The sequence below is a fragment of the Dendropsophus ebraccatus genome, chromosome 3, assembly GCF_027789765.1.
Source record: "Dendropsophus ebraccatus isolate aDenEbr1 chromosome 3, aDenEbr1.pat, whole genome shotgun sequence".
Classification (NCBI taxonomy): Eukaryota; Metazoa; Chordata; class Amphibia; order Anura; family Hylidae; genus Dendropsophus; species Dendropsophus ebraccatus.
This window is the reverse complement of record NC_091456.1, coordinates 21,866,516-21,888,346: the sequence shown is the minus strand read 5'-3', so window position 1 is coordinate 21,888,346 and position 21,831 is coordinate 21,866,516. Positions and strand designations below refer to the sequence as shown.

The 21,831-nt window shown below is 45.6% G+C and overlaps 1 protein-coding gene across 2 annotated transcripts in view; it reads left to right on the top strand.

Annotated features, from left to right (window-relative positions):
- Nucleotides 1-21,831, top strand: part of LOC138785287 (septin-2A) — a 105,681-nt gene that overhangs the window by 56,960 nt on the left and 26,890 nt on the right. For both annotated transcript variants that reach the window (XM_069961097.1, XM_069961098.1), the window contains 4 exons: nucleotides 669-770; nucleotides 3,963-4,108; nucleotides 20,027-20,110; nucleotides 20,200-20,257. In XM_069961097.1, the coding sequence (XP_069817198.1) occupies nucleotides 669-770; nucleotides 3,963-4,108; nucleotides 20,027-20,110; nucleotides 20,200-20,257 (390 nt within the window). The remainder of the gene's footprint in view (nucleotides 1-668; nucleotides 771-3,962; nucleotides 4,109-20,026; nucleotides 20,111-20,199; nucleotides 20,258-21,831) is intronic.

Sequence of the window (21,831 nt, the reverse complement as noted above, 5' to 3'; positions counted from 1 at the left end):
GACCAGTATATCCTTCATATCTTTCCTCTACCCATTCTCCATACTAACATAGAATTGCCAATACAGGTTGCTGCAGATTCCTTCTCCACATATGTATTATTTACGCCATTACACTGAGTTTCTTTCCCAGTGCGGACATTTGCCCTGATGTTGTTCTTCTAAAGATATTTTTTTTTTGTTGAAGAATTGCTCATGTAAAAAATGTGAATTCTGTCTTAGTATAATAGTCCTGAATTCCAGGAAAAGGAAAGCTGAGGATTCCTTCCTCCCTTTACTACACTTATAAATCTGTGTCAATCCCGCGGCCGTTCTTATTGTAAGAATTATTTTAAGTACAAATCTTAGAAAAATAATCATGAGACCATTAGTTACAAAGGAAGAAAGATGAAGAGAAGACAATGATACGACGCGCTCACACCCAAGCTCTTTTGATGTTTTGGCAAAATCTTAAACTATTGGTTTGTTATACTTCCAAAACTTCCTCCTACCAGAACTTTTCTCTTTTGTGAATTTTGAAAGAACTGGTGCCAGTCCTGTTATACCCTCCAAGCACAGGAAGCCAGTCAGATGAATAAAATGCACATTGTAATGGCCGCTCGCCTTGAAGCTGGGATGGTTTGTCTTCTGACATGGTCACTCAGGTCCATGTTATGTGTCTCCTCTTACAGGTCCTAGATGAGATTGCGGAACATGGTATCCGGATCTACCAACTCCCCGATGCTGACTCTGATGAAGATGAGGAGTTCAAAGAGCAGACTCGAGTGTTGAAGGTGAGATGTCCTCAAATTTGATACAAATACCAGCTTAAAGGGGTACTCCAGCGAAAATCTTTTTCTTTCAAATCAACTGGTGTCAGAAAGTTATATAGATTTGTAATATATTTCAATTAAAAAATCTCAAGTCTTCCCATACTTATTAGCTGCTGTATGCCATGCAGGAAATTGTTTTATGTTCAGTCTGACACAGTGCTCTCTGCTGACATCTCTGGCCGAGACAGGAACTGTCCAGAGCGGGAGAGGTTTTCTATGGGGATTTATATAAAACCGAGACAGAGTTCCTGTCTCGGCCAGAGGTGGCAGCAGAGAGCACTGTGTCAGACAGAAAATAAAACATTTCCTGCAGGACATACAGCAGCTAATAAGTATGGGAAGACTTGAGATTTTTTTAATAGAAGTAAATGACAAATCTATATAATTTTCTGATATCAATTCATTTGAAAGAAAAAGATTTTCGCTGGACAACCCATTTAATACTGAGGCTACATTCACACGTTCAGGACCGTATATAATGTCTGCAATCATCCGCAATCTGCAAAATTGTCCGCATTGAATCCATAATCCGTTGTTTTTGTGGATCGGCAAAGAAGAGCGCAGATTGTCTCATACAAGTCATGGGGAGCCTCTGTAATTTTTTCAGATCTGTCATTTTTATAAATGAAACATCCACAAATCTGTAAAAAATACGGATGAGTAATTATTTTTAAACCTTAGCCACTTATTTAAAGGGGAACTCTGGCAAATATATATATATATATATATATATATATATATATATATATATATATATATATATATAATTTTTATTTTTATTTTTTTTATTTTTTTTTCCAAATCAACTGGTTTCAGAAATTATACTTTCCGGTGTATAAAACTACTTTTTAACCCCGAAAAATCGTCTCAGAAGTCGGGGGTCGTCTTAAACGTCCAGTATAATTGCTGCATATTGTGGGGGGCTCATAAATGGCCGCATCCTCAACGCGGTGATCAAAATAAAAAGACAAACCGTTAACTCACCTGTGACCTGTTCCCGGCAGCAGTGCATCTCCCGTCCTGTTTCTGGCGCAGGCAGTGTGACACTGCCTGTGCCGGAGGTCCCCGAAGCCTTTGTCATTCTCCTGAAGCTCTCCCGGCAGCTGAGCTTCTCCAATGAGATGCTCGGCTGCCCGGGAGAGCTTCGGGGACATCCGGCGCGGACAGTGTACGTCTTGCTGCCTGCATCGGGAAAGGGACAGGAGACGCCCTGCTGCCGGGTAAGGGTCACAGGTGAGTTAACTTCTGTTTTTTTTTTCTTTAACTGCAGTTAACCGCTGCCTGACCACAGCAGGGCTCCAGCTAGTAAACCCTGCTGCGGTCAGGCAGGGGTTAACATCTTCCAGCGTATAAGGCGAACCCCTGACAATATTCTTGAAAGTGAGGGATCGTCTTTTATACACCCAGTCGCCTTATACGCTGGAAAATATGGTATATAGATTTGTAATTTACTTCTATTTAAAAATCTCAAGTCCTCCAGTACTTATCAGCTGCTGTATGTCCTGCACGAAGTGATGTATTCTTTCCAGTCTGACACAGTGCTCTCTGCTGCCACCACTCTCCATGTCAGGAATTGTGCAGAGCAGTAGCAAATCCCTATAGAAAACCTCTCCTGCTCTGGACAGTTCCTGACATGGACAAGAGGTGGCAGTAGAGAGCACTGTGCCAGACTGGAAGCTTCTTGCAGGACATACAGCAGCTGATGAGTAGGAAGACTTGAGATTTTTCAATAGAAGTAGATTACAAATCTATATAACTTTTTGAAGCCAGTTGATTTGAAAGAAAAAGATATTCGTCGGAGTACCCCTTTAAATAAGTGGCAAAGGTTTGAAATGATTACCCATCCCTATTTTTCACATATTTGTGGACGTTTCATCCGTAAAAATGACAGATCTACAAAAATTACGGAGGCCGCAATTACAGTCCGTACTAGAGCTTATCATTTTTGCAGATCCTTAAATATACGGACAGTGTGAGCAATTGAGTTGGAATCAATGGGCCCTAAATTTTTCTGTAATTGTGGATTGGCAGTCACGGACAAATCTACGGAACATGTGACTGTAACCTGATTTTAATTTTATAAGGGGGACCAATATTTAAAGTTAAAGCTCGAAGAGCCTATTCTTTGTTTTCATTTGCTAAATATGTTGTGTGCATTCCATGCAGCAGAAGAATTTCTATCCATAGGGTAGTATGTAATTCTCTAGCTGCAGCTCTGTACTATACAAAGCAAAATGAAATACTAATCGCTCCGCTTAATAAGCCCTAAGCAGCGGGATCACCTCCTGAATGATGGGGGTGGGGGAGGATTAGGCTGCCTCTTGCTTTCACTGGTGTGTGCCATTTGATGGTCTCAAGGCTAAGCTGTACGGCCAGCGTAAACACTAAGTAAATCTCTCAACGGACACTTGTATGAAGCAGTATTCTGCCTTCACTTCATATGTCGCTTTACTTGGACCTACTCCTGGCCTGTGCAGTTTATATACATGCAAGATGTCATCTATGTGTAGCACAAGGTTGTTAGTGATGTTTAGGTTGTACTCTATTATAACTCCTTGTATTCAGGATGCAGTACAGTACAGCTTTAGGCTTAAAGGGGTACTCCGGTGATTTTTTTTTTTTTCTTTCAAATCAATGGGTGTTAAAAAGATATACGTAATATCTTTGATAATTTATTTCTACTTAAAAATATCAAGTCTTCCAGTACTTATCAGCTGCTGTATGTCATGAAGGTGTATTCTTTCCAGTCTGACACAGTGTCTCTGCTGCCACCTCTGTCCATGTCAGGAACTGTCCAATGTAGTAGCAAATTCCCATAGAAAACCTCTTCTGCTCTGGACAATTCCTGTTATGGACAGAGGTGGCAGCAGAGAGCACTGTGTCAGACTGGAACGAATCCACCACTTTCTGCAGAACATACAGTAGCTGTTAAGTACTGTAAGACTTGAGTTTTTTAAATAGGAGAAAATTACACATCTATATAAAATTTGTTACATAAGTTGATTAGAAAAAAAAATCAGTGGAATACCCCTATAACTTCTCTTACGGGTTGGAAATATATGTCGCAGCATTACATTCTGATTGATCTGTATACTGGGTTCCTTTTACACGGTAGTCTGATATGTAATGGTAATCGTTATTGCTTTCCCTTAGGCCAGCATCCCATTTGCAGTCATTGGCTCCAATCAGCTAATTGAAGTGAAAGGAAAGAAAATCCGTGGACGGCTCTACCCATGGGGTGTGGTGGAGGTGGAGAACCCGGAACACAACGACTTCTTAAAGCTCCGTACTATGTTGGTGTAAGTATCATATGGCCATTGGAGGTTCCATAGACGAGGCCACTCCACTGTATTCACCATCTGCAGTTTGTCAGTCCTGCCTGACAGATGGATAAGGTGTTTTGCTACCCATGTTCAGATTGGGGCTCCACCGCGACCCCGCTCTGAACTGCAGCGGAGCGGGTGCAGGCCGATCACCACGCTCTGCTGATTTACAATTTAAATGCAGCTGTCAATACAGGCAACTGCATTTCACTGGTGCTAAAGCCCCATTAGTGGTGGTCTAGTGCAGTGCTTCTCAAACTGTGAGGCGGGCCTCACCAGTGAGGGGGCCCCTAGTTGTTGGTGAGGCCCAGCTGGGGAGCCAGTTTTCGCAAAAGCAACCATGATCTGCACAGTCTTTTTGCTGTTTGCAAAAATCTCCATTTTAGCAACATTATTAATATATTTTGTACTAATTTATTAGTATATAGAGCTTGGGAGAAGGGTAAAAGGTAGCCCTAGAATTATTTTCAGCTTTTAAATGGACTTTCACCACAGATAATGAGGCCCATGTACCCTCTTGGTCAGTCTGGTGAGGCCCAGGCATTGCCTTGATCTGTTGGGTGAGGCTCCAGTAGAAAAAGTTTGAGAAGCGCTGGTCTAGTGGATGGATTGCCCCCCCCCCCTGCTATGCGATCCGTGCTGCAATGACAATGAGGACCCCCGCACACCATACACAAGGACTCCATCTCCTGTGCACAAAAACTGTGCTTTCTTTTAAGTTTACACCTTTGTGCGCCGTGTGGGCGTGTCCTCCCCGTGTATAAAATCTATTAACGTTTTTGCCTGGAATACGGCAAAAACGGACCTGGCGCAGACCGAGCTAGCATTTAATTTTTCCCCTACTGCACAGCAGCTTCCGCTGCGCCGGATTTATCAAGAGCCATGTGCCTCTTGATAACTCCAATGGCAGGAAAGTGGGGAAATTTTAAAATTAGACCTGCGCAAAAAAAAAAAAAAAAACACGCACATTGATAAATGGGCCCTAAAGTGTTACAATCGTGAAAGGGCCAAAGGAACTTAACCTCCTCCCGCCGCTGCACTGTAAATTAACGTTGCAGCCTATGCCTGATGCTGCAGCAACGTTAATTTACGATCCAGGGTGACACAGGCGCAGCTCCGCGGTGGGTCACAGCTATCGGTGATAGCCGTAGACCCGCTGCAATTCTCAGCACTGGAGCCGCACTCTGGTGCTGAGAGTTAACCCTATAGATACTGCGGTCAGCACGACCGTAGTATCTATAGGGCTCCTGACAGAGAATTCTCCCTCTACAGAGGGAGAATTCTCTGTCCAGTGTCCATTGGGGCTCTGCGAAGAAATCGCAGAGCCCCAATGGTAGCCATGGAAACCGGAAGCCTCAGGCTTCCAATTTCCTGGCTACGGAGGTCTGCGGGGAGAGCGAGGGAAGGCTGGGTGTACCCATGAGCTCTGCCCCCTCCCCTCTCTCCCCTGCCGCTGTTACAAGATTGTAACAGCGGTAGGGAACAGAGGAGAGGGGGCAGACACAGGGACATTAGCTTATGGGATCATTATGATCCCATAAGCTGATGTCCTAAAACGACCTGGGCATTGATGAATCAATGACCCCAGGTTGTGAAAGGGTTAAAGGGAACCAATCAGCACAATTGTGCTGATATGGTTCCCTGGAGCGCAGTATAAAGCTCCTGTGCAGCTCGCAACAAGTATCGGCCATGACTGCAGCAGAAGCTTTATACAGGGGAAATTACAGTTTAATCGGCAAGTAGTCATCTGGGTGGTTCCCCACACATGTCTAGTCACCACTCTCTCCCAGTCAGCATGCTCAGCGGGGATGATTGACAAACAGGGACTTCCCTTACTGGAGCCTCTCACTGTTACTCGTCCCCACCGATAGATAGAGAGCGGTGACTGGACATGTGCGGGGAGCTGCCCCTTTCTCTGCCACGTGGCGGGGAATTTAACTTCATTTACTGGAGTATAAAGCTACTTCTGGTGCCGTGACTGATACGTGCCGCGAGCAGCAAAGAGGCTTCATACAGCGCTCCAGGGAACCAAATCAGCCCAATTTGGACGATTGGTTCCCTTTTAAATGGAACCTGTCACATTGACCATGCAGCCTATATTATAGAGGGGGGTATCCCATGAAAAAGAATATGTTTATGTATATTAGGCTCCAATTTATAAACAAATCATGAGTTTAAACTTCTTAAAAATATATAAAAATCAGTCTAGTCTAAAACTGACATTCATTCACACAGTAGAGTGCCACCTGGTGGTCAAACTTTGTAGCAATATATTATAGCAGAAGACTTCTTACCTTATGATTGAAAAGTAAGAAACCAATATATATCACCTGCTGTCACAGGTCATCTGATTCCGCCACAGTGACACCTGCTGTTAATGGCAAATACTGTAGATAATATTCAGTCTATCACTTATATATACACATTAAGGCTATGTTCATACAATGTATTTTTTATGACAAGAACGGGCATTGTTGCTGATTGAAACAACAGCTGTTCTTGTCATAAAAAAGTGGGTTGCATTGAAATTAATGCAAACAACGGTCGTTGTTCACACAACGTATTGAACAATGGCTGCGAAATTATGTTATGTCATGTCAATTATTTCCGTCCGTTGTTTCCATACAGCGGACGGAAATAATTGACCGTTCACCCACTGTGTGGCTGTCATGCTGGCCGTGCCGTGCATGGAAATCAATGGTTAATTTATTTCTAGGAACACCCACTTGGGCTTGAAATAATGTTCCTGCGGCCGATACGGCAGTACATGTAAAACAGCAGCGGTTATTTGACGTTGTGTGAACATAGCCTAAAGGGTTATGCATGAAATAGATAGTTCTAGCACATTGATTTCTGTATGCTGTTTTATTTATAACAATGTATATTGCTATGGGCATGTAAGTGATGCTTGTTTCCAGTAAGCTTGTGCTTTTTATACCTTTTAATTTTCTTCAAATTGAGAATTTAGCCTCCTAATTAGATGTAAATTATAGCGCACATGCAGCTTTATTGTTCATTGCAGTGTAAGCTGGTGCTCACAGTACCTCAGCCTTCCCAGCTGGGCTCTGATCCATATATACATATACACAATACAGTACAAAATAGTCATATTCCCTATTACCAATGTGTCTGTGCTGAACGTAATAAAACAGTAGGAAACGTTCAGTGTGACTGCGTAAGTAACAAATGATCATTTTGTTCTTAATGACAGAGAAGCAAGGAGCGGGAGAGAAGGGCAGTCTGAACCAATGAGGAGACAGGGGGTGTGTCTCTGACTACCTCAGTAGGTGCTGTACCTAAGTAGTAGTCACAGGTCATATCTCTGAAGAAAAAAACACTCCAGGAGAACAACACCCAAGGTGGCTGCCTGAAGCGCCTTCATAGAAATGAACATATGCATTCAGTAGGTTCAGACCTGTATGTTAGTACTTATAAACCTTGGGTTGAAGCTGTGTTATATTCACAGTGGCGGTCTTTGGCACCAAGCACCCCAAGCGATCGCTTGGGGCCCCGAACATCCAGGGGGGCCCCCACGCCCCGCTCTTGTGCTCAAGACCGCTTGACAGGGCCGCGCTCGCCCCGCTCGCTGCTGCCATCTGAACTGTAACTATGAGCGCTCATAGTTACATGCAGCAGCACTGACAGGCGGGAGACATTGGCTCCCTTCCTGTCAGTCACTCTTATGGCCGCAGGAAGTGTTTTTCCTGCGGTCACAAGTGTCAGCTTTGTCCTTGTGGTGCCAGCGCTCCAGTGACATCACTGGAGCATCGGCGCCAGGACAAGGGGAGCGCGGCCTCTTGTAACCGCAGGGAAAACCCTTCCTGCGGCCACAAGAGTGAAGAGAAGAGGAGACGCCCGGACCCAGGTGAGTATAAGTGTTTGTTTTATTGTGTTATATACTGGGAGGGGGAGCACACAGGGGTCTGTTTAACAGGGGGAGCGCACGTCGGGGGTCTATATAAATGGGGGGAGCACACAGGGGGGCTATAGACTACTGGGGCTTCACAGAGGGGTCTATATACTACTGGGGGCAGCACACAGGGGGTCTATATACTACTTGGGGCAGCAGAATGGGGTCTATATACAACTTGGAGAGAACACAGGAGGTCTATATCCAAGTGGGGGAGCACACAGGGGGGCTATATACTACTGGGGGAGCACACAGGGGGTCTATATACTACTTGTGAGGCACACAGGTGGTCTATATATAACTGGGGTAGCACACGGGTCTGTATACTACTGGGGCAGCACACAAGGGGTCTATATAAGACTGGTGGGGCACACAGGGGGTCTATATACTACTGGGGGAACCACACAGGGGGTTTATATACTACTGGAGGAGCACACAGGGGTCAATATCCAAGTGGGGGAGCACACAGGATGTCTATATCCAAGTGGGGAAGCACACGGAGGGGTTAAATACCCCTGAGGGAGCACACAGGGGGCCTATATACTAGTGGGGGATCACACAGGGGGTATATACAACTGGGGGCAGCACACAGGGGGTCTATATACAACTGGCGCAGCACACAGGAGGTCTATATACTTCTGGGGGAGCACACGGGGGGGCTATATATAACTGGGGGAACACACAGGGGTCTATATACTACTGGAGGAAGCAAACAAGGGGTATATACTACTGGGGGCAGGACACAAGGGGTATATACTATTGGGGGCAGCACACAAGGAGTATATATTACTGGCGGTAGCGCACAAGGGGTATATACTACTGGGGGCAACACATAGCGGTCTATTGTTTTGGAACACGTGTCGAGTGGGGGGCCCCAGACATAACTTTGCTTGGGGCCCCAGAAATGCCAAGACCGCCCCTGTATATTCATGAGGAGTTTAGAGGGAAACGATCAGCAGGTTAGACAAATCTAACCTGCTGATGGGATGCTGAGGATGAAGGTAAGTCTCTAAGTTTCTTTATTTTTTTTTTTGACGGACACAAAAACGTAGTGGACACTACTTTTGTGTACATCCGTTTTTTTCATCCGTTTTTTGAAAATAAACGGATTGCAAAAACGCAGTGTGAACCCAGCCTTATTTTCAGTCTGACACTGCTCTCTGCTGATATCTCTGGCCGAGACAGGAACTCTGTCTCGGTTTTATATGAATCCCCATAGAAAACCTCTCCTACTATGGACAGTTCCTGTCTCGGCCAGAGATGTCAGCAGAGAGCACTGTGTCAGACTGAAAATAAAACAACATTTCCTGCAGGACATACAAGTGTATATACTAGAAGTCCCCCAGGGGGAATAACCCTAACCCCAGGTGGGCTTCTAGTATATGTGTAAAGAGAAAAAAAAAAAAAAAAGTATTAGTAAAAAGCCCCCTACCCTAATAAAAGTTTGAATCACCCCCCTTTTCCCATGTTTTAAATAAATAAATAAACATGTTTGCTATCGCCGCGTGCGTAATCGCCCGAACTATTGGCGTAAATGGCGTAAGCGCCAAAAAATCCCAAAGTGCAAAATTGCGCATTTTGGTCGCATCAAATCCGGGAAAAATGTAATAAAAAGCGATCAAAAAGTCGTATATGCGCAATCAAGGCACCGTTAGAAAGAACACATCATGGCGCAAAAAATGACACCTCACACAGCCCCATAGACCAAAGGATAAAAGCGCTATAAGCCTGGGAATGGAGCGGTTTTATAGAACGTATATTTGTTAACAATGGTTTGAATTTTTTACAGGCCATCAGATACAATATAAGTTATACGTGTTATATATCGTTTTAATCGTAACGACTTGAGGAACATGCACAACAAGTCAGTTTTACCCCAGGGCGGATGGCGTACATACAAATACCCCCCAAATAAAAGAAATGGGCTTTTTTTTTCAATTTCACCACACTTTGAATTTTTTTCTGGTTTCGCATTGTACTTTATGCAAAAATTCAGCCTGTCATTGCAAAGTACAATTAGTGACGCAAAAATAAGGGCTCATGTGGGTTTCTAGGTGGAAAAATGCAAGTGCTATGGCCTTTTAAACACAAGGAAGAAAAAACGAAAACACAAAAACGAAAATTGGACCCGTCCTTAACCCCTTGTGGACCCGGCCCAAAATGACCCAGTGGACCAGGCCAAATTTTGTGAATTTGACCTGTTTCACTTTATCCATTAATAATGTCTAGATACTTTTACATATCCTAATGATTCTGAGGTTGTTTTCTCGTGACATATTCTACTTTATATTACTGGTAAATTTGAGTGGATATTTATAGTGAATCCTTATGAAAAATCACAAAATAATGTGAAAAATTGTGAAAATTTTCATTTTTCTAACTTTGAAATATTCTGCCTGTAAGGAAAATAGTTGTACCACATAAATTAGACACTAAATAACATTAGCAATATGTCTACTTTATGTTGGCAGCATTTTTTAAACTTGCTTTCAATTTTTTAAGACACTAGAAAGCTTAAGGGTATATTCACTCGCCCGGCAGGTCCTGGAAGTTCCCATACACTACATACTTGCTGCGGTCTAAACGACCGCAGCAAGTATGTAATTATACCGCCCTTAACCCCTTCTGCTCCCCCGCTGTGTATATACTTTACCTGTCCTCGCTGCACGGGTCCGGCGTCCTGCTCTCCTGTCCGGCCAATCAGTGTGTTGCCCAGCCGCAGCCACTGATTGGCCGGGCGGGAGAGCAGGACGCCGGACCCGTGCAGCAAGGACAGGTAAAGTATATACACAGCGGGGGAGCAGAAGGGGTTAAGGGCGGTATAATTACATACTCGCTGCGGTCGTTTAGACCGCAGCAAGTATGTAGTGTATGGGAACTTCCAGGACCTGCCGGGCTCGCAGCGAGAATCTCGCTGCGAGCCCGTCCGTGTGAATATACCCTAAAAGTTTAGCAACAATTTCCCAAATTTTCGAGAAAATTTCAAAATCAGATTTTGTTAGGGACCAGTTGAGGTTTGAAGTGAATTTAAGGGGATTGTATATTATAACCCCCCCACAAATCACCCCATTTCAGAAACTGCACCCCATAAACTGTTCAAAATCACTCCCAAAAAGTTTTTTAACTCCTTAGTTGAGTCACAGAAATAAAAGCTAAATGTTTAAGAAAATTGAAAATTTCAATTTTCTGTGCACAAATTATATTGTAATCCAATTTCTCTCATAATAGAAAACCTATTACCAGAGAAATGCACCACAAAATGTATTGCCCTGTTTCTGCAGTTTAGAAAAATACGCCATATGGACGTTTATTGCCAGGTGGGCGCTAGGAGAGCCTCCAAAGGGAAGGAGCGTTGTTTGGATTTTGGAAGCTGGATTTGGCCAGTTTGGAGGACGGAAGCCATGTCGGGTTCGCAAAGCCCCCGTGCTGCCAAAACATTGTAAACCCCCCACAAGTGACCCCATTATGGAAACTACACCCCTCAATGAACGTAACAAGGGGTATAGTGGCCATATGGACCCCACTGGTGACCGGTACAAATGTGGAACAATGTGCCGTGAAAATGAAAAAATTTATATTTTAAACTAAAATGTTAGTCTAGCCTCGATTTTTTTCGTTTTCACAAGGGGTTAAAAAAGAAAAAAACCTGCTACACATGTAGAGCAATTCCCCACGAACACTGAAATACCCCACATGTGGACGTTTATTGCCAAGTGGGCGCTAGGAGAGCCTCCAAAGGGAAGGAGCGCCGTTTGGATTTTGGAAGCTGGATTTGGCCAGATTGGAGGACGGAGGCCATGTCGGGTTCGCAGAGCCCCCGTGCTGCCAAAACATTGTAAACCCCCCACAAGTGACCCCATTATGGAAACTACACCCCTCAAGGAACGTAACAAGGGGTATAGTGGCCATATGGACCCCACTGGTGGCAGGCACAATGTGCTAAGAAAATTAAAAAGTACTTTTTTTTTTACCAAAAAGTTAGGGTAGCCTCAATTTTTTCTTTTTCACAAGGGATTAAAAAAGAAAAAAAAAACTGCTACACATGTAGAGCAATTCCCCACGAGTACGGAAATACCCCACATGTGGACGTTTATTGCCAAGTGGGCGCTAGGAGAGCCTCCAAAGGGAAGGAGCGCCGTTTGGATTTTGGAAGCTGGATTTGGCCAGATTGGAGGATGGAGGCCATGTCGGGTTCGCAGAGCCCCGTGCTGCCAAAACATTGTAAACCCCCCACAAGTGACCCCCATTATGGAAACTACACCCCTCAAGGAACGTAAAAAGGGGTATAGTGAGCATATGGACCCACTGGTGGCAGGCATAATGTGGAACAATGTGTTGTGAAAAAGAAAAAATGAAATTTTCATTTTCACAGCACATTGTTCCACCTATGTGCCTTCCACCAGTGGGGTCCATATGCTCACTATACCCCTTGTTAGATTCCTTGAGGGGTGTCCTTTCCATAATGGGGTCACTTGTGGGTAGTTTCCACTGTTTTGGTAGCACGGGCCCTTTGAAAAATCAACATGGCCACCATCCTCCATTCTGTCCAAATCCAGCTTTCAAAACGGTGCTCCTTCCCTTTGGAGGCTTTCCTTGTGCCCGCTTGGCACTTTAAGTCCACATGTGGGGTATTTCCATACTCGGGGGCAAATTCTCTACATGTTTAGTGGGTATTTTTTTCTTCTGAGCCCTTGTGAAAATGAAAGATTCCAGGATAGACCAACATTTTCGTCTAAAAAAAGTAAATTTTTTACACTAAAAGGTTGGTCTAGCCTGGAATCTTTCATTTTCTCAAGGGGTTAAAAGCAGGTTGGAGTGGGAATGAGTAGAGCAATTTCCTCCGAAGGGGGAAATACCCCACAAGTGGACTTACATTAGTATGTGGACACAGGACAAGCCTCCAAAAGGACTGAGTGCCCTTTTGAGCCCTCATGCTACACGGACCTCACTGGTGACAGGCACATAGATAGGGTTAAAAGAGAAAAATAAATTAGACATGCACGGAGTTGGCTGACAGTTGCAGACATTCTCAGGAAAATGAATAGAAAAATGCCCAAGCAAAAGGACGCCATTACAGAAACTACACCACCCAAGAAATGTATTTAGGAGGTGTAGGGTGCAAAAGCATTTCAAAAATTTATTTTCCTGGACTGAATGTGCTGCAGTAGTTGAAAATTAGAAATGCCAATTTTCACACTGCTCAACTGTAAGGCCAGTATGACTCTTCACGTTGGCATTTGATGCCGTCATGGAAAGTCTGCCCTCCACTAAAAGGCCAGTTCACACTGAGTAAACACGGCGTTATTCCGTGGCGGACCTCTCCGCCGTGCTCAGTGTGCTGCTGTAAGTGAATGAGAGGGTGCTCGCTGGTCCGCTCCCTGTCCTCTCCGCTCAAACTAGCGTGCGCCCTCTCATTCACTTACAGCAGCACACTGAGCACAGTGGGATTTACACCGTGTTTACTCATTGTGAACTGGCCCTAAGGGTGCGTTCACACCGAGCAAAATCGTTGGAATTCCACTGCGGAGGTCTCCACCATAGAATTCCACCTGCCCCAGTGTAAACCAGTGTGTCTATGGGAGGGCTTGCACGCCTCCGCTCAAATAACTGACATGTAAATTCTTAGAGCGGAGACGCGCGAGCCCTTCCATACACACACTGTTTGACACTGAGGCAAGCTCCTCTTTGGAATTCCCCCGATTTTGCTCAGTGTGAACATGCCCTAATTATGCCGTGTATGTCCCTTCTAGAAAAAAAAAATCTAAATCTGGCTCTAATTGTAAGCCTGCAAATACAATGGGCCTTGGAAGCCCATGTGTATTTGAGGTCTAAATTAGGAGATAGGCACGGCATTGGCTGACAGTTGAAACATAGAAGCTCAACTGTCAGGCCAGTATGACTTTCCACATCGGCATGTGATGCCGACATGGAAAGTCTGCCCTCCACTAATTATGCCGTGTATTGGTCTATTTACACAGAAAGATTATCTGACAGATTATCTGCCAAAGATTTGAAGCCAAAGCCAGGAATGGATTTGAAAGTGGAGAAAACTCAGACTTTCCTTTTTGACCTGATCTCTGTTTATAGTCTGTTTCCAAAGCTGGAAACAGACTATAAACAGAGATCAGGTCATAAAGGAAAGCCTGAGATTTCTCCTCTTTCACATCCATTCCTGGCGTTGGCTTCAAATCTTTGGCAGGTAATCTTTCCGTGTAAATGGACCCTATGTACCCTATATAAAAAAAATATAAATAAAAATAAACCCTACATGTGGCCAGTAGAGATGAGCGAACTGTTCGGACTTTTGGTCCGATGGCATCGGCAATCTCTCGTAATGCCTGTGTTCCTGGCTGCATATTTGCGCTCCCGGGAATATGTGGCCAGTATATTCCAGGGAATCCATGTTGAATTCCCTGGAATATCCTGCCCGCATATTCGTGGGAGCGCAACTATGCAGCCGGGATCACAGGCATGACGAGAGAGCGACCAAAAGTCCAACGGTCCGCTCATCTCTAGTGGCCAGTGACCAGAAGTGGAAAGGACAAATTTGGAAATTTTGCAGGTTGGGAATTAATACTCCATGGACATATGCAGGAATTTGAGGATGGCCTCAAAGCGATGCCTTGTCATGGCCATCCGGTGTATTGGAGTGTTATATAAAATATCCACACTCCAATACTGCCTAATTCGGGGTTTTTTAACTAGCCCCATGTGCAGAAGAAGACCCCAAAACGTGGTCATTTCTGCTGCATCAACTGGGGTCCAGCTGTGGGATCCCGAAAAAAAAAAAAAAAGGAGACAGGGTGCTGAGCCAGAAACTGCTGGGCGTACAAATTAGTTTGCACGACCATCAGACTTATCAGTTCTTCACTGAAAAAGAGTTTAAAAAAGTCTATTTCAGTGAAGCCTGAGGGGTCAAATTGGATTCCCGATTGTCCCACAAAATCGGGAATCTGTGGCTCAAAATTGGGGGGGACTGGGGTCCAGATGGGCTCACTTGCATGGGGGGCTGGGGGGGAGATGGGGTCACTGGGGTGGAGATCGGGGGAGGCTGCCCGAGGCGTTCGCCTTGGACGCCTTTGGCGCCTTGGGGGTTCATCATCGCTACATGATGAAGAGGAGGAGGAGGTCGAAACGAGGAAAGTAGGATCTTCCTCTTCTCCCTCACTGGCTGTATCGGTGTCAGAGGCAATAAGAGTATATGCCTCTTCAGCCGAATACATACGATGGGCCATTTTTTTAAGATTTAGATATGGGGGGTTATGTAAATCAGTAAAATTTATTTATGTGTAGTGTGTGTGTGTTTTTTACACTTACACTTTTCAAGGGAAAAAAAAACCTGTGCCCACTTGTTGCTGATCAGTGAATAGTCACTGATCAGAAAAAGAGAGACAGGGGGGATGGCAGAGGGGTGGGCAGGTGAGGGGGTGGGTGGCGGAGGAACTGTCTGAGTGGGCAAAGAGAGTCAGGGGGGAGAAGCTGGCACAGGGGTGGGCAGGTGAGGTGGCCAGGTGAGGGGGATGGTGGAAGAGGAACGGTCTGAGTGGACAAAGTGACTCAGGGGGGAGAGGCTGGTACAGGGGTGGGTCGGTGAGGTGGGCAGGTGAGGTCTGAGGGGGCAAAGAGAGGCAGAGGGACTGGGCAGCACGGACGCAAAAAAGGGGAAAACCTATTTGTTAGAGAAAAAAAAGGGGCACACTTGTTGCTGATCAGTGATTAGTCACTGATCAGAACAAGAGAAACGGGCGGTGGGTGGGGGTTGGAGGAACAAAGAGGTAAGGGTGGAGGATGGCACAGGGGTGGGCAGGTGAGGTGGGGGGGAACTGTCTGAGGGGGCAAAGAGGGGCAGAAAGAGAGGATGGCACAGGGGTGGGCAGGTGGAGGATGGCACAGGGGTGGGCAGGTGAGGCTGGTGGAGGAACGGTCTGAGGGGTCAAAAAGAGGCAGGGGGAGGCTGTCACAGGGGTGGGAAAGTGAGGTGGGCAGGTGAGGGGGCGGCGCGGAGGAACGGTCTGAGGGGGGCAAAGAGAGGCAGGGGGACTGCTAGCAGGATCTCCCTGCACACACTATGCCACCGACGGATGCGACAGCACGGGCAGCACGGAGCGGCGCAGGGGAAAACAAGGAAAAAATTATTTTTATTTTTTACAAAAAAACAAACAAAACTTGTGCCCACTTGTTGCTGATCAGAACAAGAGAGACAGGAGCAGCAGCAGCAGCAGTAGAACTACACAAATTTCAGGGGATCAGCCAGGCAGCACACAGTGGGCACTGCTGGCTGATCACCCTGCACTATGCCACCAATGAGGCTGGCACGGATGGGGGGGAGCACAAAAACAGTAGGAGGGCACAGGGGAGAAGGAGAAGAGGAGGAAGACAGGGGGGAGAAGAAGGGGAAGACAGGGGAGGAAGGGGGGGCAGAAGCTGATGGGAAGAGGGGGGGGGGGGAAGATGGCACAAGTGGCGGATGGCACGGGGGGGGGAATCTCACAGGTGGGCGGATGGCACAGGGGGGCGGATCTCACAGGGGAGCGATGGCAGAGGGGGGCGATGGCACAGGGGTGAAGGGCAGATGGCACAGGGGAGGAGGTGGGGGCGGATGATACAAGGGAGTGGGCGGGGGCGGAGGCGGATCACAAGCAAGGAGACGGCTAGCAGCAGAGTGTGTGCTGCTAACACGATCTCCCTGCTAAGGACAACGGGGCAGCAGCGGGCAACTCACAAACACCCTCTCTGCTCGCCGATCCTGACGAAAAGGAGGGCGAGCAGGGAGGGATCAATATTTAGAAACGCCCGCCTCGCCCGTGATTGGCCAGTTACTGGCAAACTGCCAATCCGGGCAATCGGGGGGCGGGGGTCACGTGGCACACGGCCCCCGGCATAACCGTGATTGGTGCTGTCTCTGACAGCACCAATCACGGTTTATTAACGTCATACCGGCCCACAATGCACCGGTATCGCTGTGATTGGCTGCCAATCACAGCGATCGTGATGGCGTGGGGGACGCGATTCTGCGGCTGCAGGTGAGTAAAAGGTCGCTGCTGAAAGGATCAGCAGCGATCTTTACTTTATATATTATTATTAACCCCCTGCAGTCGCGGAATGCCCTGGACGTAAGGCTACATCATGGGTCGTCTGGGGACAGACTTCCATGACGTAACCCTACGTCCAGGGTCGTCTAGGGGTTAAAGGGTTAAAGTGTCACTGTCGTTAACTTGCTTGTCGTTAAAATGCATTTTTATCATGAAAAAGCAGTTTGAAGCTCTCCCCCTGTCTTCATCGAGAGGCGAGGGGTTGAGGGAGATGAGGCACCAAAACAGGACAACAAAGAGTTAATTTACAGCTACATCACCGGGCCATCTCATCTGAGGTCAACACTGACTTCTCTGACCTGAATACCGGCTTTCACACAGCTCCCACTGTGTAATCCTTTGTTCTCTGCTCTCTGCTGGCGACTAATCTCCCTCCTCCTTCCCCCTCTCCCCTCTCCATAGATTAGACAGGTCACGTCTGATGTAAACAAGATGCGATTTCTTAATAATGAGCAGTGACTGAGAGAGAGGAGGGACCTGGGGAAAGTCTTTTTGAATGCAGATAATGGCATATTTGCCTAATAAACCCAATTACAAAGTTTCTTGAAATCGCCTGGACTATTGATTTCTGGAAAAAAAAACAAAAAAAAAAAAACACAAAAAACGATAGTGACACTTTAACTACAGACTGTACAGAAACTATGCTGAGGATGGAGGTAAGAAACGTACCTTCATCCTCTGCGCCGTGCTTAATAGCAACATATCAGCAGGATAGATTTGTGTAATTTGCTGATAGTTTTCCTTTAAATGGGGTTTTTCCAGAGTTAGAAAAGCATGGCTGCCTTCTTCCAGAAACAGCGCCACTCTTGTGTGGTACATTGCCAGATATAATACCATATGCAATCTGAGGACTAAAGTGATGCTGTGTTTGTGAGAAAGCAGCTATATGTTTTTGTAATGTTGAATAACCCATTTTAATATTGATGGCTTATTCTGGTATGTCAGTGTCAGACTGGTGGGGGTCTGACTTCTGACCCCCTCCTTCCCCTGCACACATGCAGGTCCTCTTCATTGCTTACCAGGCAGTGTTCCATACATTTGATTCATTCACATGAATGTTGCTGCTACCAGTTGTATTGAGCTGTGCCCAGTAAGGGTCCTATTACACGGAGCGATTTTTAACGACTAACGATAAACGATCGCAAATGATATTGTTTATCATTAACCTGTAATCGTTCACCATATTACACAGGACGATAATCGTTAGTTACGATCGTTACTATGATTGTTTATTCCATCTGATCCCAGCAAAACAATGAACAATGCGCAATTACACTGAACGATTAGTGAACAAATACGGAACTTGAGTGAACAAATGTGGAATTACAGCGAATTTTTGGTTCAGATCTAAATGAACGATCAATGAACGGCATACGAACTAACGAATTTTTTTGATCGTTGCCTGCAATTACACAGAACGATTATTGTTTAAGTTCGAATGATATCACGATTTTTTGCACAATAATCGTCATGTGTAATAGGGCCCTAAGTGAGTGAGACGATCTGCAATGCCGGGTACCATCCTCAATCAATTCTCAATGCTGTTCTTTCTTGGTTTATTAGACTGTGTCTGAGCTAAAATATTTTTCTTATAAATCAACTGGTGTCAGAAAGTTATATAGATTTGTAATTTACTTCTATTTAAAAATCTCAAGTCTTTCAGTACTTATCAGCTGCTGTATGCTCTGCAGGAAGTGATGTATTCTTTCCAGTCTGACACAGTGCTCTCTGCTGCCACCTCTGTCCATGTCAGGAACTGTCCAGGTTTTCTATGGGAATTTGCTACTACTCTGGACATTTCCTATCACGGACAGAGGTGGCTGCAGAGAGCACTGTGTCCGATGGAGAATAAACACCCCTTACTGCAGGACATAGAGCAGCTGATAAGTTCTGAAAGACTTGACATATTTAAATAGAAGTAATTTACAGATTTGTATAACTTTCTGCCACCAGAAATTTTTCGTTTCTCCATATTGTTGCGTTAGGCCTGGACATGTCAAAAGTTTGGATCGGACAAGGTCTGAGTGCAACCCTATAGGACCTTCTCAGGCGCGTGCACAAAGAGCAGGGAGAAGCGCGATTTTCCCTGCTAATTCTAGGGATCCATCAGGGTCTTAACACCCACAACCTGACTGATTAAATATCTTTATTTTTAGGAATCTGGTACCTTTTTATTTGAATTCAGATGCAGACTTTTTCTGGACTTTGCTTATTTTATGCGGATTTGTTTGTTTTATATGTATTAATGGTTGAAAAAACAAAGGAGCAGATTTATCAAACATGGTGTAAAGTGAAACTGGCTCAGTTGCCCCTAGCAACCAATCAGATTCCAACTTTCATTTTCCAAAGAGTCTGTGAGGAATGAAAGGTGGAATCTGATTGGTTGCTAGGGGCAACTGAGCCAGTTTTACTTTACACCATGTCTGATAAATCTCCCCCACAATGTCATAAAATCAGTCTACATGAAGGGTCCTCCACATCCTTTGCACTTTTAAAGGGTTTATCCAGCGCTACAAAAACATGGCCACTTTTTCCCCTCTCTTGTCTCCAGATTGGGTGGGGTTTCAAACTCAGTTCCATTGAAGTAAATGGAGCTTAATTGCAAACCGCACCTGAACTGGAGTCTAGAGAGAGGGAAAAGTGGCCATGTTTTTGTAGCGCTGGATAAACCCTTTAAGCATGTTTACAATGTAAAGCGGATTGTCCCGACAAAGGAACTCTTCGAGTCTGAGCTCTCAGGCCCGGCTCCTACTGTCTGATTGTTCCCCCTCAGTAGGAAGCCTTTCTTTCATATTGGATTGAGTGTGGTCGGGCACGTTATTCATAGATCATCTTTCTGTTTTCCTAGGCCGGCTTCAGGGTCTGAGAGCTGTGCTGTTTTTATCTCCACAGGACGCACATGCAGGACCTACAAGAGGTCACTCAGGATCTGCACTATGAAAACTTCCGCTCCGAAAGATTAAAACGCACGGGCAAGTGAGTGAACATTCATCTTGTTCAACACATCAATCTCTGAAGCTATTGGCAACATGAGAATTAAAGTCAACAATCTTCTCTTGTTGTAGGCCGGTGGAAGAGGAGGTGCTGGATAAGGACATGATTCTGCAGCAGAAGGAGGCCGAGGTGAGTGAACCCGCCAGACGGTGCGATTGTTTACTATAGATTGTCCAGTGTACACACAGCACATGTGTGATAATGTACTGCATAAGGCTGCGTTCACACTGAGGAAAAGAGGCGGAAATTCCAAGAGAAATCCCCGCTGCGGACTCAGCCTACCTCAATGTTAAAGGGGTACTCCAGCGTGGGGACTATTTTTAGCTCTGGCCGGGGAGGAGGTAGCTGAAAGAAAAGACGTCCACTCACCTCCCCAGTTCCAGCGGCGGCTCCCGCATCGCGGCGCTCCGGTGCCCGTTTCCCCGCCGCTTCCAGGTGTCTGATGCGGGCCCGAGACGTGACGTCTCAGCCAGTCGGTGACAGAGGCAGATGTGAGCGGACTTGAAACGGATCCCGCCTCCTTCACTGAGTGGCTGAGCGGACCTGAGACGTCACGTCTCGGGCCCGCGTCAGACACCCGGAAGCGGCCAGGAACAGGAGCGCTGCCGGAACCGGGGAGGTGAGTGGACGTCTTTTCTTTCAGCCACCTCCTCCCCGGCCAGAGCAAAAATAGCCCCCACGCTGGAGTACCCCTTTAAGTATAGGGCGCCTCTGCTCTCCTCTAAAAGAATTGACATTTTCCTATACTTAACATTGAGACAGTGAGGCAGGCGGAATTCCGAGCGGAGTCCGCAACAGGGATTCTGCTTGGAATTTCCGCCTCTTTTCCTCAGTGTAATCGCTTCCTAACTGGTGCCTTAGGATGCGTTTACACAGAGAGATTTATCTGACAGATTTTGGAAGCCAAAGCCAGGAATAAATTTAAAAAGAGGATAGATCCCAGTCTTTCCTTTATGACCTGATCCCTGTTTATAGTCTGTTCCTGGCTTTGGCTGCAGTAATCTGTCAGATAAATCTGTCCAGATAAATCTGTCAGATAAATCTGCACCATTAAAGAGCATCTATCACCTGAGACACCTGGAGTAGTCTGTAGTTGGGGCAGGTAAGTCCTCTCCAAGTGTCTTTGTGTCCAGTGAAGCTCATGTAAAGGTTATTTCCATCTGTTTGGTCATTTAAAGGGGTACTCTGGCAAAAAAAAATATTCAATTACACAGGTGTCAGTTACATAGATTTGTAATTTATTTCTATTTAAAAAAAAAAAAAAATCTCAAGGCTTCCAGTACTTATCAGCTGCTGTATGTCCTGCATGAAGTGCTGTATTCTTTCCAGTCTGACACAGTGCTCTCTGCTGCCCCCTCTGTCCATGTCGGGAACTGTCCAGAGCAGTAGAAAATCCCCATAGAAAAACCTCTCCTGCTCTGGACAGTTCCTGACATGGACAGAGGTGGCAGCAGAGAGCACTGTGTCAGACTGGAAAGAATACACCACTTCCTGCAGGATATACAGCAGCTGATAAGTACTGGAAGACTTAAGATTTTTAAATAGAATTAAATTACAGGGCTTTATAACTTTCTGAAACCAATTGATTTGAAACAAAAAAAATGCTGGTTTACCCCTTTAATGGATGCAGCATTACCCCAGATTTAATAAATTTCCCAAACCAATGCTATCTCTTTTTGCCCATAGCAGCCAATCACAGCTCA